Raw genomic sequence first — 17,897 nt, forward strand, 5'->3', positions numbered from 1 at the left:
CCCCACCTGCCAACAAGCCCGCAGCTGATAGGTCGCCGCCGAAGAAGCTCGGCGGTGATTGGTGGTTGGCTCCCCGTCCCTCAGGCAGCGGACGGGCCATGTCGGCGGCGGCCGCGGCCCGGGACGGGCTCGGGGAGGGCGCGGGCGGCGCCGCGGGAGGCGGCGATGGCGGCGGGGGAGGGATCCTGAACCGCTTCGTGCAGCTGCCGAGCAGGCCGCGGGCGGCGGGTGAGTGGCGGGCGGCGCCGGGGATGACCCCTACCCCAAGGCCCAGAAGGGGTTCGGGGCCGGGGCAGCACTGAGGGGTCCGAGGGATTTGGGAGCAAAGCATCCCCATCCCAAGGTGACCGGGACCGGGGCACCCCCATTTCTAAGGTCCTGAGGGGTTCGGGACCGGGGCACCCCCGTCCCCAGGAGGTCGGGGACCGGGACACCGCCGTCCCCAAGGTCCTGAGGGATCCTGGACCGGGCACCCTCATCCCGGAGGGTCTGGGATTGGGACAGATCCATTCCCAAAGCTTCAAGGAATCTGTGATTGGGAATTGCCCATTCCCACGGTGTTCGGGAGCGGGGCACCCCCATTCCTGGCGGGTCCTTAATGGGGGCATCCCCATCCTCACGCTCCAGAGAGGTCGGGTCACCCCATCCAGGTGTCCCCAAGGCCCTGAGGGGACAGGGACAGCCCTAACCCCTGGGCTCCGGGACAGGGACACCCAAGGCCCCGAGGGGACAGTTATCCCTGGATCTGGGACATTCCCGGGTGGAGCTGGGATACCCCAAAAGCCGGGAATAATGGGGTCACCCTGTCCCCAAAGCCCGGGGATGGTGTGGGGAGAGCTGGGCTGTTCCCATCCCAATGATCCCAGAATCAGGGATGGGGGGGGTTTATCCTTTTACAAATGGATTTAGGGTTACCCCCTCCTAGAGCCTGGTGTGTGGCAGTGCTTCCTTCCCCATTCCAGTATTTTCCAGGTGTTGGGAGATGCTTGGATGCCTCCCATGGGCTGTTTTTCCCCATGGATGTGGGGATAGGGGTATCCCACAGGGATCAGCCCCGTTTCAATTCTCCTGGAATCTTGGATAAGCCCTGGTGATCCCCCCACTCTGCAATCCCAGTATATCGAGGTTTTTTGGGACACCTCACAATCCTGGGAGGGGAGATCCAGGGGTGGAGAGTCCTGGCTGGGATGTGACATCAGCTTAGTCCTGTTCCCTGGGAAAAGCTGTTCTTTTCCACCTCTCTCCTAGCAAGATTGGATGCTGAAGAGTTATTCCATAATTTCTGGATGTTTGGGTCACCCCAACAGCTCCCAAAATATTCCAGGAGGAAGCTGAGGTTACCTGGGATCACAGGATTGGGAAGTCCCAGTTGGGGTGGGAATATCCCTTTTTTCCTTATCTCTCTAGCTCCTCCTGACCTTGAGCTGGACATCCCAGGATCAGGAATCCTTTCCTGCCACTCACATCCCCCAATTCACGTGGGACATGAAGCCTCTCACCCCTCAGGGCTGGGATCACCAACAGCAGCTGGGAAAGGGTTTTCAATCCATGTTCCCATCCCTGAAACCTGCCACATTCTGGATCAGCCTTCCAGCCTCTTCCAGGAGCGCTGGGAATTTTGCTGAGTGGCTCCACACCTTCTATTTTTGGGTAAATGCTCAGCCACATTTCCTTCCTTCTGTGGAAAGGCCCTTTTTTGGCAACACAGGCCCAGATTCTCTTCCCTTTCCTGAATTTTAAGCATTGGCTGGAGCAGATGGGAATTGCATCCTCCTGATCCTGCGTGGATTTTGTGGAGCAGCCCAAGGTGAACCACCCCTGTCCAGCTCAGCCTTGGCACTTAAGCCAGCCTAAATAAACCCCAGACTAACTGCCAGCCCTCTTGGATGGGAAAATCCTGGATTTCTGGAGTTTTCTCCCAGTTTGACACCTGTTAAGGTCCTACTTATATCCCTTACATAACCATGGGAAGAGGAATTTTTCCCCTCCTCATTCCATTTCCTCCAACCACATTTATTCCTGAGCTCCCAATTCTCTTCCAGAATTCCCAGCTTTGCTTTCTTAGCTCCCAGTTCTCCTCCAGACTTGTCAGGTTTCATTCCTCACCTCCCAGTTTTCCTGCAGAATTTCCAGGTTTTCTTTTCTTACCTCCCAATTCTCTTCCAGGGTTTTCAGTTGCCTCCTAAATTCTCTTCCAGACTTTTCAGTTTTCTTTTCTTACCTCCCAATTCTCTTCCAGGGTTTTCAGTTGCCTCCTAAATTCTCTTCCAGACTTTTCAGTTTTCTTTTCTTACCTCCCAATTCTCTTCCAGACTCTTCAGTTTTCTTTTCTTACCTCCCAATTCTCTTCCAGACTTTTCAGTTTTCTTTTCTTACCTCCCAATTCTCTTCCAGGGTTTTCAGGAGTCGTTCCTCCGTTTCCCCCATGCTATTCCCCTGCTGTTTGTAAGGTTTGGAAAGATGAAAAAAGAAGTCAAATACAGGTGGTTTGTTCTTCTTTTTCTGTCCACATTTGTCAGTGTTTTCATCAGATTCCTGGGAATTAAGGGAGTTGGAACAATCTGAACATTTAAATGGATTTTTGCCTCTCCTGGCTCACCATTCCTACTCTTGCCTTCAGCTGTAATTTTCCCAGTCACAGAAGGGTTTGGGATTTTTTTTTTTTTTTATGGAGAGGTTCAGTTTTTAATATATATTAAAAAAAGAGCAGAAATTCCAAATATCCCAAACCTCTTCGTGTCACGGAGAATTTTGTGTCTATGTGATTCCTTAATGAATGGGATAACATTCCAAGGATCTGCTCAGGCTGGAGGAGCACATCTCCAAACAAAATTCCAAGGAATGACATCCCAAGAATCCGGCCCAGGTTGGGATCAGTGAGATTTGGGAGCAGCCTCACTGAGAGGGAACTGAGGGAAGGCAAATCAGGGTCTGGGCTGCATCCACAGGGACATTGGGAGGGAGAAATGGGATCATCCCACTCTGCCCAGTGCTCCTGGAATTCCTTATCCAGTTCTGGTCTCCACAAGTCAAGAAATTCACAGCCAGACTGGAGAGGATCCAAAGGAAATGGTCCAAGGAAGGAAAGGCTGAAGGATTTGAGTCTCCCTGGAATTCCCAGAGGAGCTGTGGCTGCCCCTGGATCCCTGGGAGTGTCCAAGGCCAGGCTGGACAGGGTTTGGAGCAGCCTGGGACAGTGGAAGGTGTCCCTGCCATGGCAGGAGTTGGAATGGGATGATCCTTAAGGTCCTTTCCAACCCAAACCATCCTGGGATTCCATTCCATGATTCCATGAGAAGAGAAGGCTCAGGTGGAACCTCACTGGGGTTTTCCAGTCCTCAAAGGATGGATACAAAGAGGACAGAACATCTCCCTTCACATGGAGAGGACAAGGAGCAGTGAGGACAGGGAAGGTTCATCCCAATAGAAAAAAGACATTTTTTTCCAGTGAGAACCATCATTCCCTGGAACAGCCTCCTCTGGGATGTGGTGGAGTCCCTGGAGCATTTCAGGATGTGGCTGCTCAAGGTGCTGACCAACCTCAGCCCAGGTCCTTTTCCCACAGCACATTGGACCATAAAAACTACAACTTTTATTCTCCAGAATTCCTTTCTTTTCCTTCACGCTTTTTGGAAACAAAACAACCCAAGGATCACTGAGTTTTAGTGGTGTAAAATCCTTTAAAAGGTGATTTCCCCACAGATTTTGGAAACAAAACCTGGGAGAACCAGACCTGTTCTGGTTCTGACCTGATCCAAATGCAGGAGCTCTCCCAGGATGATCCATTCTGGAAAAGCTGCTTTGGAGGTCTCAGCAACACCTGGAAATCTCTTGGCTGACCTGCAGGTTGTGTTTGGCTGGATCCTCTGGCTTCTCCTATTTTCCCTCAGCCTCTCAGAGCCGTTGTTCAGGGACCCAGCTACAGCTGGGGATTTTTCCTCTTGGGAATTTTTTCCTCTTAGGAATTTCTCAGGCGTGGGCAGCCTGCCAAGGAAGGGAAATGTGGGATCTGCAGAGGCTGAGCACAGCTGGATGAACAAATAGCTTTTAAACCTCACTCTCAGTGATCCATTCCCAATCCTGCTTGTCCAAACATTCCCTAGGGGCTCCAATGACACGGATTCCAAACTTTCTTTTTTGTCCAGCTGTTGTGGAAAAGATGAAACTTTGAAGATGGGAGTCAAAGTCAATATTGACTTGTCTTGTTCTGTTCAACCCTTGACCTGAATATCCTTCAGGATTCCTGCAGGGATCAGAAATGGAAAGGGAGAGATTGAATCCTGCTGTTGTGGATGTTGAAAAACCAGGCAGGAGGAAAAAATAATACCAAAACCATCTTTAGAAAACTTTAAAAAGCAGAGAAAAGGACATGTGCACAGTTATACTCACCACAGATGTGGGACTTGGAAAAGAGGAGGATCCAAAGCCACGTTGGATTTGTTGGTTCTGCACCCTGTAGTTATTGTGTATTTCCAAAAATAGGGTTTGAAGTAGAAATTCTGCTGGTGTTTTTATAATTCTCCCACGAGCACACACCTCGTGGGATTGGCTTGCACTGGGATTTGTGGGATTGAAATCATGGATTGATGGGAAGAGCCAGCATTGTTTGGTTTGCCCTGATAACAGGACAGGCTGTTTGCTGCTGCTGTTCCTTTTCCTGTTATCTTGACAGGAAAAACTTTAAGATACTCAAAAAGTGCTGCAGATAATCCTGAGGTGGATATTTGGATTAAATTACCTTGGGGAAAAAAAAAAAGGGAACTGATAAAGGAGTGTAGAATTGTGGGATGGTTTGGGTGGGAAGGGATCTCAAAGCCCACCCAGTGTCACCCCTGCCACTGTTCCAGGGTGCTCCAGCCCCATCCAGCCTGGCCTTGGACACTTCCAGGGATCCAGGGGCAGCCACAGCTTCTCTGGGAAGCTTTTTCAGCCCTCCATCGTTCTCAAAAGTCAAAGTTTTTCCTCCTATCCAGCTGGAATTTCCTGTGTTTCAGTTTTCATTGTCCCTTCTGTCGCTGAACAGTCCGGCCCCGTTCCTCTCCACACCCACCCTTGAGATAGAAATGGATTTATTTGGGGTTTCTGACAGTCATAAGAAAAAAAGGATGGTTTCAGGAGGCTCAGAATAAATTCATAATCATGGAAAAGGTCTCTCAGACCACCGAGTCCAACCGCTCCCAGCACTGCCAAGGCCACCCCTGCCCCACCTTGTCCCCAAGTGTCACATCCACAGGGCTTGGAAATCCCTCCAGGAATGGGCACTTCCCCCTGCCCTGGGCATTTCCAGTGCCTGACCCCCCTTTCCATGGAGGAATTTTCCCTAAAATCCATCCTGAGACATCTCTTCCTGTCCCTGTTCCCTGGGATAAGATCCCAAATCCCCCCTGGCTGTCCCCTCCTGGCAGGGAGTTGTGCAGAGCCAGAAATTCCCCCTGATCCCCCTTTTCTCCCGTGTCACATCTGGAAACACCTTCTTGTTTCATCCCCTGCCCTAATTACAGCTACTAATTAGGAATAGCTTGGGATTGTCAATCCAGCAGCTCCCTCAGAACTCATGGAGTGAATCACTGGTTAAAGGGGGAATTTAGCAGGGTGTTGGCAGGTCAGTGCCCAGCCAGCCTCTTTCTGAGTGGCTCAGCCCTTAATTAAGACTTTTCCTTAATTATGTCGCCGTCACAAAGTTTCAGCCTGGAATCACTGAATCCATTGGGTTAGAAAAGCCTTCCCAGACCATCCAATCCAAGCTGTGCCCAATTCCCACCTTGTCCCCAGCCCAGAGCCCTGAGTGCCACATCCAGGAATTCCTTGGGGACTCCAAACCTCCCTGGGCAGCCCCTTCCAAAGTTTAACAACCCTTTCCATGAGGAAATTTCTGCTGCTGTCCACCCTGAGCCTCCCCTGGCACAGCTTGAGGCTGTTCCCTCTCCTCCTGTTGTTACATTTCAGTCTGATTGTGGAACTAATTCCCTGAAATTTTTTTTCCTGTTCCCATTTTTGCCCTCAGGACTAAGGGAAAAGGAGCCTCCTTGTAAATTCACCTTCCCATCTTTCCTTCCTGCTTCTCTCTGGAATCTTAAAGTGGGAAAACAGCATCTTCCCAGATTGTATCCATCCATTTTAAGGCCATTTTCCAGAACTTTATGACCTCTTCCCCACAGACCTCGTACATTTCCTACTGATTTCCACATCCAGCATCAAGGAATTCACAGCAGGACCTGGAGAATTCCAGCATTTCACAGGGATGGAGCCTTGCTGTTCTTCCCTGAGCTTTGAGTGTTTTGGGGTTCAGCTCTGGGAAAATGGGTTTTGCTCGCCACAAAGTGGATGTTCAGCAAATCCCAGGATTTTCCCATCTAAAAGTCACACCTGTGGAATGGGCTGGTGGCTGGAGCAAAAGCAGCTGCAAAGCTCTCCTGAATCTCAGCAGGAGCTGTGAATCATCCAGTGAGTCCTAATTAAATGGAAATGCAGCTCTTTATGGGAGCTGTGGAATTAACCCCTGAACAGATCCAGCTCTTTTCCTTAAAAAAGACACAACTGGAGGAATCTTTTTCCAAAGACAGAGATGAGCAAGAGCTGGAAGGGCCCTTAAAGATGATCCAGTGCCACCCCCTGCCAAGGACAGGGACACTTCCCACTGTCCCAGGCTGCTCCCAGCCCTGTCCAGCCTGGCCTTGGACACTTCCAGAGATGTGTGATCCCTTTCCTGTTGAAAACTGGGATTTTTGGCAAATTCAGATGCCTTCCCTATTTAATTCTGGGAGGTGGATGGCAGTGAAGACCTCTTGGGTGGTGTTTTTATAATTTATTTTCTTGAAATTACTCTTCTGCTTTATAGAGAACTCTTTATTTTCCTCTTTTCCCTCTGGAAAATTCTCATGGCCAGTGTTAGAACTACAGGGAAATAAAATCTATATTTAATATAATATCTGAACTCCTTATTCCTTAATTTTAAATCAGGACATGGATTATCCCCCTCTCCTGTGCCCCAAAATCCACGTCCCCACTACAGATTTTTCCCTTAATTCCATAACTTTTTCCCCCTCTTTTTTCTGCCAGTGTTTATTCATTTTCTAAGTGGGAATTGCTGCTAGACACAATTATTCCTGGAAACACCCCAAATCTGTCAAAACTTCATCTGAACCCTGGAGAGCAGCTTAATTTTGGACCAGAGTTGAACATGATTAAGCAAAGCTGCTTGTGCTCAGCTCAAATTCATTATTTGGTCTGGACAAATCATTTATTTCACTTTTCCTGTAGGAAAAATCCTTCGTGCCTCAGGTTTTTTTTTGGGTTTTTTTTTGCAATGTCAGATTCACTGCTGGGAATTAAAACAGAAGAAAACATGCTGGCTCTCAATTAGATGCTTCCCTGGCTCCTTTTCCATCCCAAAATCCATAAAAAAGTCTGTGGGAGCAGGAGGGAGGTGAAGGTCACTGATTTATTTGGGTTTGTTTTGGTCACATTTCAGCCAAGACCTCGATTTCTGTTGTCCAGGAAAATTCCTGCTTAGGTTTCCCTTGGCTGAATCCATCTTTTTATCTTATCAGGGTGGATTTTAGGGAAAATTCCTTTTGTGTCTGCCTGTAGGATCTCAGCTGGATTCCCTGCCCAGTGCAAATGCCTTCATTTAGGAGCAGATTTTCCCTGTTCTGTCAGACCTTTGTCACTTCTAAGTGACAAATTCTTGAGAACCAAGCAACAAAAAAGAGAAATCACAGAGAGGTTTTTGTAGGAGGGAAAGCAAATCCTTAATTTTTTAAATTTTTTTTTTCTCTACCAGGCAGCTTTAAATACAAATATTTGGAATTTTTTTTCCCTGAGTGAAATTTGCCAAACAGAATGAAAAAAAAAAAGAGGATTTTTATGAAATACCTCAGAAAGAGCTGTCGTGGAAGGATTGCTCTGGGGGTGGAGTGGCCAGGAATGAGATGGTGACACACAGATTGGCTTTTTAAGGGGGAAAAGGGACATTTCCTCCCACTGCAGAGACGCTTCCCTATGGATTCCCTATGGAATAAATCCCAGTGGGTGCATTCCTGACCCCTGGAACACAAACTGAGCTCTTGTGGAGCTGCTTTTTCTCCTCCTCTTCCTCCTGCAGGCCACAGGTGCCCCCCGGCCAGGAGCGGCCATCGCTGCGTCGCCGACAGTTCCAACCTCTACGTCTTTGGGGGTTACAACCCCGACTATGACGAGTCTGGGGGGCCAGAAAATGAGGATTATCCCCTCTTCAGGGAGCTCTGGAGGTACAACTTTGCCACAGACACCTGGCACCAGATGGGCACCGAAGGCTACATGCCCAGGGAACTGGCCTCCATGTCACGTACGTATGGAAATCCAACTCCTCCCGTGCCTGTTCCCGGAGCTATTTTAATCCTGGCTATTTTAGTCCAGGCAAGAAGTGGAAATGGGGATTTTCTTTTCACAAGTAGGCCCTGAGGTTGGATTTTTCTGGGAAATGGGGATGGGAAAGAGAGGGAAAGGGAAGGGAGAGCCTTGGTGGCTTCCTGAGATTGCAAGGGAAGCCCCCAGGTCCATCAATTTCTTGGAGAGGAGATGGATCCAATGTCAGGCTCTGGAGCCAGGCTGGGAGAGCTGGGAATGTTCTCCTGGAGAAGGGAAGGATCCAGGGAGAGCTTCCAGCACATTCCAGGGCCTGGAGGGGCTCCAGGAGAGCTGGAGAGGGACTGGGGACAAGGCCAAGAGGGACAGGACACAGGGAATGGCTCCCACTGCCAGAGGGCAGGGATGGATGGGATCTGGGGAAGGAATTCCCAGAGCAGCCTCTGGATCCCTGGAAGTGCCCAAGGCAGGTTGGACAGGGCTTGGAGCAGCCTGGGATAGTGATTTGTGATTTTTCTTTCCCTTTTTGCTCCTTTGAGGCAGAGGGAAAGGAAAAGAATGGGAAAGCAGGAGATGTTTTCCAGGTGTTTACCTTGCTGTGCTTTCAGCAGGAAGGTGCTTCATGCAGACATCTCAAAGCATCCAAAAATAGCTGTCTTTGTTCACTTTTCAAAGCAGACCTTTGGTTACCATGGTTTTAGTTGGGATCCTTTCTCTTTTAGAGCTTCTCAAAGTAGGGAATTTGAACAGCACCGAGTACTGCTGTCTCCAGAGCATGGAAACATGGAATGGTTTGGGTTGAAAAAATGGTTTGGGAGCTTAAAAAATCATCCAGTTCCACGCCATGGATAGGGGACACCTTCCCTAGAGCAGGGAAAATTCCAGCCTGGCTTGGAAAAACCATTCTGTTCCACTGACCTCACTCAGTGAGCATCCCTGTTCTTCCTCTCTCTCCCTCTCCCAGTTGTTTTACACGGCAACAACCTCCTGGTTTTTGGGGGCACCGGGATCCCCTTCGGAGAGAGCAACGGGAACGACGTCCACGTCTGCAACGTCAAGTACAAGAGATGGGCTCTGCTCAGCTGCCGCGGCAAGAAACCCAACCGCATCTACGGCCAGGTAGGGAGCAGGAGGGAGCCCCAAAATCTCTGCTCTGCTCCCCATCAGCCTCCTCCTCTCTCTGTGTAAAAGCACAAGGAAAAGCGGGTGTCTTTCGTAAAGAAATGGGGCAGCCTCGGTTCTTTGAGATTTCAAAGAGGTTTTTTTCTCCTAGTTGGAAAGGTCAGGATTTGTTCAGGAAGTGACTGGTGCAGCTGGATGGAAAAAAAGCTGATTTAAGGGGTAGGTTGGTAAAAAAACCTTTCAAAACCCAAAAGTCTAAATGAGAACGGAAAAGCGATTTAAGGAGTGGTTTGTAGTCAAAGCTTTCAAAACCTAAAACTCTACATGAAAATTTGTGGGGTTCCTTTATATTAGAATGACACCTTTTAAGGCTTTCCATGTCCATTTCCATGTTCCAAGTAGATGAATGAGGCAGACAAAGAAATGGATTCACCCTCCCAGCAGGACTGACCCTTTTTGCTGGTGCCCATCTGCTTTGGAAGAGCAGGAATTCCCTCTTTTCCAACCCCAGGTATCCCAAATCCTTTCTAACCTGTTTCTCTGCCAGGCCATGGCCATCATCAATGGCTCTCTCTACGTGTTTGGAGGAACAACTGGGTACATTTACAGCACTGACCTCCACAAGCTGGACCTCAACACCCGGGAATGGATCCAGCTGAAGCCAAACAATATGTCCTGTGACATGCCAGAGGAGAGGTGAGCACTGAGACACAGAGTGATGCCTGAGATCCAGAAAAACACTGAATTTCATACAACATGAAATTTATGGGTTCATGCTGGCACATGAAAACAACTGTTAAAGTTAGAAAAGTTAGAAGTGTGAGTGTGTAAATTAAAGTTTTCTTAACTCACTGGGTGAAAAACAGAGTTTAGAAAGCAGAAGGCAAGATGGAGGATTTAGAATGTTGTTTCTTTTCCTCCTTCTTTCTTAATTTTCTTCTCCTAGAGGTTTTTGGGTAATAGCAGGTGATTGGACAGGAAATGTCACAGCCAGACAATGTCCTGTGACATGGCAGAGGAGAGGTGAGCACTGAGACACAGAGTGATTGCTGAGATCCAGAAAAACACTGAATTTCACACAACATGAAATTTATGGGCATGTTTTCATGGTGATACATTTACATTCACATTTACATGGTGAAAACAGCTGTTAAAGTTAGAAAAGTTAAAAGTGTGAGTGTGTAAATTAAAGTTTTCTTAAGTCGTGGAGTGAAAAAGTTAAAGTTTAGAAAGCAGAAGGCAAGATGTTTCTTTTCCTTCTTCTTTCTTAATTTTCTTCTAGAGGTTTTTGGGTAATAGCAGGTGATTGGACAGAAAATGTCACAGTGCAGCACACAGGTGATGGGTCATTAAGAAAAATAATTAACGTGTCTGTTGTTAATTGGATAAAAATAAATATAAAGATAAAAGAACTGCATAGTTCAGGGCCATTTTGTGCCATCAGAGCCAAAGTGAGCCAAAGAGACAAGATGAATTAAACTTGTGCAGAAAGCCTGGAGAGACCTGCCAAGCTTTGTGATAACAAATAAACACAAGAGAAACAAGATCCTAACGAGCTCTGGAGTTTTCTTCTGACCCAGAGAACTGAGATAAACAGAACTCCCCGTGAGGGAGGATCCCAAAGGAGCTCAGCTCAGAGCAGCTGAGAAATCCAGGAGTGAGGAAAAGTGCAGAAGAAGCACAGCAGAATCAAAAAAGAAAGAAGAAACAAATTTAAAATGTTATCTGGGCAGCCTCAGGGAGCTTTTTTTGGGAGGCAGGGAATGGGAAGTTTTAGGATACCTTGCTGTGGTTGGTATTTCCAGCCCTCCTTTGCCTGGGAGTGGTTGTGGCATTGGGAGGAAGGATTTGGGTCGCTCTCATCTGCAGTTGGTGTCCAGCTGAGAACAGGGAATTGGGAAGGGAAAAATCCCAGAGTGGTTTGAGTTCCTAAGAATCTTAAAATAAATCAAATTCCATCCCCCTGCCATAGGCAGGGACATTTTCCACCGTCCCAGGTTGCTCCAGCCCTGTCCAGCCTGGCCTTGGACACTTCCAAGGGCCACCTTAGAAGGGGCTGGAATATTGATGGCTGTCCTGGTGTTCAGTAATCCTTAATTATTAATTACTTAATAATTGCTCTGCAATCAGAGAATGCCTTTCAGACTTCTGGGGTGCTGCTTGGAGGGCTGAGGAAAACTTCCACATCTGCTGAATGCTCCCATCCTGAGGGACTGATGTAGCAGAGCCAGGCTTGGGAGTTTCTGCTCAAATCCCTGGAATTTGATGGTGATTTGGAATGGAATTTGATGGTGACTTCCAGAAGGTTTTTTTTTTGTTGTTAATTGTGCTGCTTTGCACTTTCAGGTACAGACATGAAATCGCTCACGATGGTCAACGGATTTATATCCTGGGAGGTGGAACTTCCTGGACAGCTTATTCCTTGGATAAGGTGAGGCTTTTGGAACCCTGGACAGAGATTTTTTCCACACAGGAATAACCAGCACAGCCTCTTCATCTGGCTTTGCCTGGAGAACCTGGTTAAAAAAAAAAAAAAAAAAAAAAAGGAAAAAAAATATATATATTGGGAGCAGGTTGTTCTCCTATTTCTGTAAAACCTGGATTTGCCACAGAATGTGCTGGTGATGAATCTGTGGTCACTTTAAATAGTGCTCTGCTTCCAAAAAAGTGGAGTCTGTAGCACTTAATGTGACATTTTATCTCTCCATTGTCCCATTTTTCTCCCTACAGCAGAAGAAAGGTTTTTCTAAATCCTTCTGAGAACTCGAGGGTGTGGATTTGAGTCAGTCCAGCTCTTTTAAAAAGCAACATGCTTTTCTTTTTGTTTGTCAGCTGTAGGGCTGAAATAGCAAAGCTGGGCTGGAGCTTGGAAGGTGATTTTAGACCTGCTTAGTCACTGGCTGGGATCAGCTATTTTTGGGTTTACACTTAATGAAAAAAAGGGATTTATTTCCAGTGGGTCAGAGCCTGTGGCTGCATCATCCTGGATCTCATGGCTCCTCTTTTTTCTCCCCAGATCCACGCCTACAACCTGGAAACCAACACCTGGGAGGAGATCACCACCAAACCTCACGAGAAAGTCGGTGAGCCTGCAATTTCCCTTCTTTCCCTGTAAACCAGAGTGGCCAAGGTGCTTGAAGGTGCAGTTTTCTTGTTCAAGGTGTGATTTACTGCTGAGTTTGAGATCCTGCTTGTGCTTCAAGGATTATCCCATCCAAGGGAATTTGGCAGTCTGGCTTCCCTCTCTCCCTGCTTGGGAAAGATGACATTGCCTGGATCTGCTCCCTTTCCCCTGGAATCTCACAGCTGCTTTTCACCAAGCCAGATTTGAGACTCTGGGGAACAAAATTCCAGCATTTTTCTTCCTTCCTTGGAGAGGAATTAGGAATCAAACCTGAAACAGCTGCTTAAAATTACACCTTTTTATACCTATAGCAGGAAAGTAGAACCTCTTAAAAATTCAACTCCATGATTTAATGCTGAGACAGAATTACCATTTGCACAAGCACTTTAAAGCAATTATTGCTGAGATATATTTTTCAATTTATTCTCCCCAGGCTTCCCAGCAGCCAGAAGATGCCACAGCTGTGTCCAGATAAAAAATGGTAAGATTTACCTCTGGAAAATTGGTGTATCTTGTACAACCAAACAGGGGAGAACTGCAGGGAACACGTGGCTTTTCTGGAAGAGGATTTTTGCCTCACTAACAGGCCTTAAGCTGCACAGTTGGCACCATTCCTCACTTCTTTTGCACTGAAAAAAACCCAGTTACAACCTTGATCCCTCTTTTCCAAACCCTTCAGGTCAGTGGCTGGATGCTCTCTGTTGAGGGCTGGAGGGAAATGTTGGGTTGTATTTCCCAGGAGTGTCAATTGTGCCAATAAAATAAAGGCAGGAGCTGGGAGATGCTTCCAGTCCACCAGCAGGATTTGGCAGCCTCTGAGTGGAGAACTTGGAGCAAGGCAGGACTGGGAGGTGGAGCTGTTCCCTGTGGGTTTAAAATCCCTGGAATCTGATCAAACCCAGGTGTCTGAGAACTCATCTTGGCTCAAAAAAGAGGGAATGCTCTCCTGCTTCCAGTGGTGGGGTTGGGATCATGAGCCAGAAATCCACCCTGATCCCCCAGCCTGGGCAGCAGGGGAGGGGGAACTCTGCCCCACTCAGGTGAGACCCCACCTGCAGAGCTGCCCCAGCCCTGGGGACACAGCAGGAGCACCTGGAGAGAGTCCAGGACTGGAGCCCCTCTGCTCTGGAGCCAGGCTGGGAGAGCTGGGAATGTTCTCCTGGAGAAGGGAAGGATGCAGGGAGAGCTTCCAGCACATTCCAGGGCCTGGGGGGGCTCCAGGAGAGCTGGAGAGGGACTGGGGACAAGGCCTGGAGGGACAGGACACAGGGAATGGCTTCCACTGCCAGAGGGCAGGGATGGATGGGATCTGGGGAAGGAATTCCTGGCTGGGCTGGAATTCCCAGAGAAGCCTCTGGATCCCTGGAATGTCCAAGGCCAGGCTGGACACTGGGGCTTGGAGCAGCCTGGGATTCTGGGAGGTTTCCCTGCCCACCAGTTTGTAACTGGATGGGTTTTGAGGTCCCTTCCCACCCAAGGCAGTCTGGGAACCTTTAAGTGGCCTCTGCTCTGTGTTGGGGCTGATTTGGGAGATCCTTTGTGGAGGTAAAACAATTCCTGATCCCAAAGCCGTGTGGGGAAGGCGATCCCTGAGCTCTCCCCACGCGTGTCCCGTGGTTCCTGGCAGGGCTGAGCCTGGAACTCCCCCCACATCTCCTCTCCCACAGATGTGTTCGTGTGCGGAGGCTACAATGGAGAGGTGATCCTGGGAGATGTTTGGAAGCTGAACCTCCAAACTTTCCAGTGGGTCAAGCTCCCAGCTGCCATGCCAGAGCCTGTGTACTTCCACTGTGCTGCTGTCACCCCAGTAAGTGACTCCTTCTGTCCCCTCTGGGGCTGGGATCCCTCATCCAAACCCTCTGACCTTGCTGTGGGCTGCAGATAGAGCTGATGTCCCCAAGGAAGTGACCTCCACTGGATGCAGCAGCTTTTGGGAGGGCTCTTCCTCCTGCTGCTGTTTGAAGAGTGGAGCCACACCATGGGTTTTGCTGCCTGAAAGAAATTATACAAACTTTTAGCTTTTAAACTCCATGTGGGAACAGCAGTTCCTGCTTGTAAAATGGAAAAAAAAAAAATACAAATACTCCCTGAGTAAAGTGATTTTATCCTACTGAGAACAGCCTGAGGTGAAAGATTAGATGTTTCCAGCCCTTTGGAAACCACTGAGGAATGTTGGTATTGCCAGAGCTTTTGGCCATAAGTAGAAGGCTGGAGACCTGGGATTGATCATTAACAGGCAACAAGAAATGCCTGTGCCTTCAGCTCCTCAGGGCAGAGATGACATTCCCTGGTGTCACTTAATTTTGGGGAATGTTATAAATGCAGCTTTTCCTGGGAATCTTGATTAAAGGTGTTTCCCAGGCAGCTCATTGACTGCCTGGACAGCAGGAATGCCCTTTCTTTGCCAGCCTATGGAGAAAAAAAAAAAAAAAAAAAAAGAAAAAAAGGAAAAATCCACTCAGCAGCTGAGTTTTTCCCCATCTCTCCGTGTTCCTGTCATCCCTGGAGCTGGGTTGTGCTGAGCCAAGGGAATGCAGGATGTCTGTGTGAGGTGGGTGTAGTTTAAAAATACATTCTTGTTAGCTGAAACACGAGTATGGCTCTGCACTACTTTATTAACAGTTTACCACGCTCCTAAAATGGATTTCTTGGGATAGAAATCACCTAAAACAAAGCACTCTGAGGTGCTGGATATGTGGTTTAGGATGAGCCCTTGCAGCAGGGATTCCTCCCAGGATTCAGAGGCTCCCAGAGAGGCTGTGACACCTGGGGACAATGGGGACAGCCCAACCCTGCTTTTCCTGGCTGTGTAACTCCTGTCCCCCTTTCCAGGCTGGCTGCATGTACGTCCACGGAGGGGTGGTCAACATCCACGAAAACAAACGGACTGGCTCCCTGTTCAAAATGTGGCTGGTGGTGCCCAGCCTGCTGGAACTGTGCTGGGAGAAGCTCCTGGAATCTTTCCCTCACCTGGCAACTCTCTCCAGATCCCAGCTTTTGCACCTTGGACTGACGCAGGGACTCGTTGAGCGACTAAAATGAGAACATCTCCCACTCCTGTCCACGCTGAAGAATGAATCCCACCCCCTCCCACCCCCTATTTATGGATTCCATGGATGGTCTTGCTAAGAACACGGAGGAACCTGCTCAAGGCCTTACTCAGCAAATACATCGATGCCTTTCCAGACATTGTTACTTTTAGTCATTGAAAAACAAACAAAACAAAAAAAAAAAAAAAAATCCCCTTTTTATTTATGGAGCTCTAAGTTGCACCATTAATCAAAAAGTATTTTCTGAGACTAAGCAGCCAGCCAGCAACCTGTCATCAGCACATGCTTGCAAATTAATTGGGGAGCTTAACGAGCTACTGAATGCCCGAGCCTGTGCTTACACCTGGCACCTTCACCTTGCTATTTCCACCCTTGTGTATCCAACGAGGAACATTTGATGCAGAACAACCAACCAAGCTGTTCTTTTGCTTTGGAGAACCCCATCCTCTCCCACCCAGCTGAGCTCCCCCCTGCCCCTTTTCTCCAAACCCACCCAAATTCCTGCATGTATTCCATGGGCATGTTCCCATCCCTGAGCTTCCGGAGACGGCTGGAACGTCGCCCGGGGCGGCGAGCGAAGCTTGGCCCGTGCAGCTTCCCTGGTGCAGTGTCTGTGTTCTCCCCTTTTCATATTGAAAGGTTTGCTTGGAAGACTGGGAAAAAGTTGCCACTTAAGGGACTACTGTGTAGTTTACTGGGGGTGGGGAGGGAAAAGGTTTTCCTGAGGTTTTTTGAACCTTTTCGGCTCACTTTGCACCCGGAACGAGCTACGGCAAAAAGTCGCCCCGTAGATTTCAGAGCTCTTTGAACCTGCTCACCCAAGCCCTGGTTTTCAGCATCTCCCAGTTGAGAGAGATGGTTTTCCTTCCTCCCACACATCCCAAACTGACCTTTTTCTTGTTCTTGGTGTTTCATGTTCCCCTGGGGGTGGGAGATGTGATTTAAAGCCGGTTTGGGGAGTGGCTTTCTGGATCGCTCAGCCCAGGAAATCCAGCATCCAAAAAAGGGGAGAGGGAACATCTCTCCCTCCTGCTGGGATCAGGGATTGTCTCTGCACAGGCAGGACAGGAAGGGGTGGCTCTGGTCCTCTTGTGCTCTCCACACTGAATTTATTTAAGTGGCCACTGAACTCTGAGCAGCTCCAGGCGTGAGGTTTGTGCAAAATCCTTTTCAGTTGGAGCCCATTTTTAAAGTGCCTTTTGTTTTTAAAATCAGCTTTTCCCAATGCTTCCCTCTTCATCAAAGGCAGAGGTTACACTCTGGGGTTTTAGTTTCTTTTTAAGAGGTTGCATTTATGTTTCAATAAACCATAGCATTGTCTTTATGTTGTTAATCCAAAGGCACTGCCTGCTGGAGTCACTGCCCCCCGCTTAGGGAACTCACCTCTTGTCCCAAAATTAAGCTTCCCCTGGTCTTGAGAATAGATTTTCCTCATTTTCCATCTTCAGTTGCTGCTTTTTTTCTCCCCAAGGCTCAGAAAAACAAAGTCTGGGCAGCACAGCTGAGGCTTTCTCAGGTGTTGGGACCACAGGGAGTGGTGGGAGCTGCTTGGAGCTCTGGTGTCTCCATCCCACGTTGCACCTTCGCAGGAATTGCACATTCCAGCCCCTTCCCTGCTCTCCTGGCTTGCAGTGACCTGCAGGACCATTTCTCCAGCTCCTTCTTCCGTTCCCAAACTCTGAGGTTGAATATCCACACTTCCATCTTTGCCTTGTGGGACCTTGGTCCTGGAGCAGCCTGGTCATCCCTGTGCTGGTTTTTTCTCTCACCTGCTTTAAAGAGCATCTCCCCTCATCCCCCCCAAGGTGATGCTGGAGCCATCCAAGGATCCTGGACCTCTGAGCAAGCACATTCCTCAGGTTCTTAGGTTTTCCTTACTCTGGAGCTTTCTCTGAGGTTGTCACAGAGCCTCTCTCAGTGATTTTGGAGCAGTTTTGGGATTCTGGAGAGGTCTCAGCTGGTCCAGATTTTCAAGGGATAACCCTGGGAACCACAGGGCTGTCAGTGTCACTTCAGTGCCTGGTAAAATCCTAGAAAATATTTTTCTGGGAGGTGTTGAAAAAACCTCTGGTGGACAACACCAACATCAGTCACAGCCAGCACAGCTTCAGGAGAGGGAAGTCCTGTTTGGCCACCCTGATTTCCTGCTTCAGCACCACAACCCAGCTGGATGATCCAGGAAAGCCAGGAGATGGAATCCTGAGATTTCAGCAAAGCACATCCAGGACAGGCTGGGGAGAAGCTGTGGGAAGGGA

The 17,897-nt window shown here is 48.5% G+C and overlaps 1 protein-coding gene across 1 annotated transcript; it reads left to right on the forward strand.

Moving 5' to 3' along the window:
• Positions 1 to 70: 70 nt before the first annotated feature.
• Positions 71 to 16,978, forward strand: KLHDC10 (kelch domain containing 10). The gene is made up of 9 exons (XM_058865261.1): positions 71 to 228; positions 8,105 to 8,326; positions 9,311 to 9,465; positions 10,016 to 10,164; positions 11,815 to 11,899; positions 12,485 to 12,551; positions 13,026 to 13,073; positions 14,260 to 14,399; positions 15,425 to 16,978. The coding sequence occupies exons 1-9, from the start codon at positions 99 to 101 to the stop codon at positions 15,632 to 15,634; spliced, it is 1,206 nt and encodes a 401-aa protein (XP_058721244.1). The 5' UTR covers positions 71 to 98; the 3' UTR covers positions 15,635 to 16,978.
• Positions 16,979 to 17,897: the final 919 nt, after the last annotated feature.

The sequence above is a fragment of the Poecile atricapillus genome, chromosome Z (genome assembly GCF_030490865.1).
Source record: "Poecile atricapillus isolate bPoeAtr1 chromosome Z, bPoeAtr1.hap1, whole genome shotgun sequence".
Taxonomy (NCBI): domain Eukaryota; kingdom Metazoa; phylum Chordata; class Aves; order Passeriformes; family Paridae; genus Poecile; species Poecile atricapillus.

What these genes read in the sequence shown, in the direction of transcription:
- KLHDC10 (XM_058865261.1), top strand. Translation starts at nt 99, where the DNA reads ATGTCGGCGGCGGCCGCGGCCCGGGACGGGCTCGGGGAGGGCGCGGGC. An exon ending in TGTGACATGCCAGAGGAGAG is followed by an intron (nt 10,165 to 11,814) that starts GTGAGCACTGAG and finishes TTGCACTTTCAG; the next exon opens with GTACAGACATGAAATCGCTC. An exon ending in CAAACCTCACGAGAAAGTCG is followed by an intron (nt 12,552 to 13,025) that starts GTGAGCCTGCAA and finishes TATTCTCCCCAG; the next exon opens with GCTTCCCAGCAGCCAGAAGA.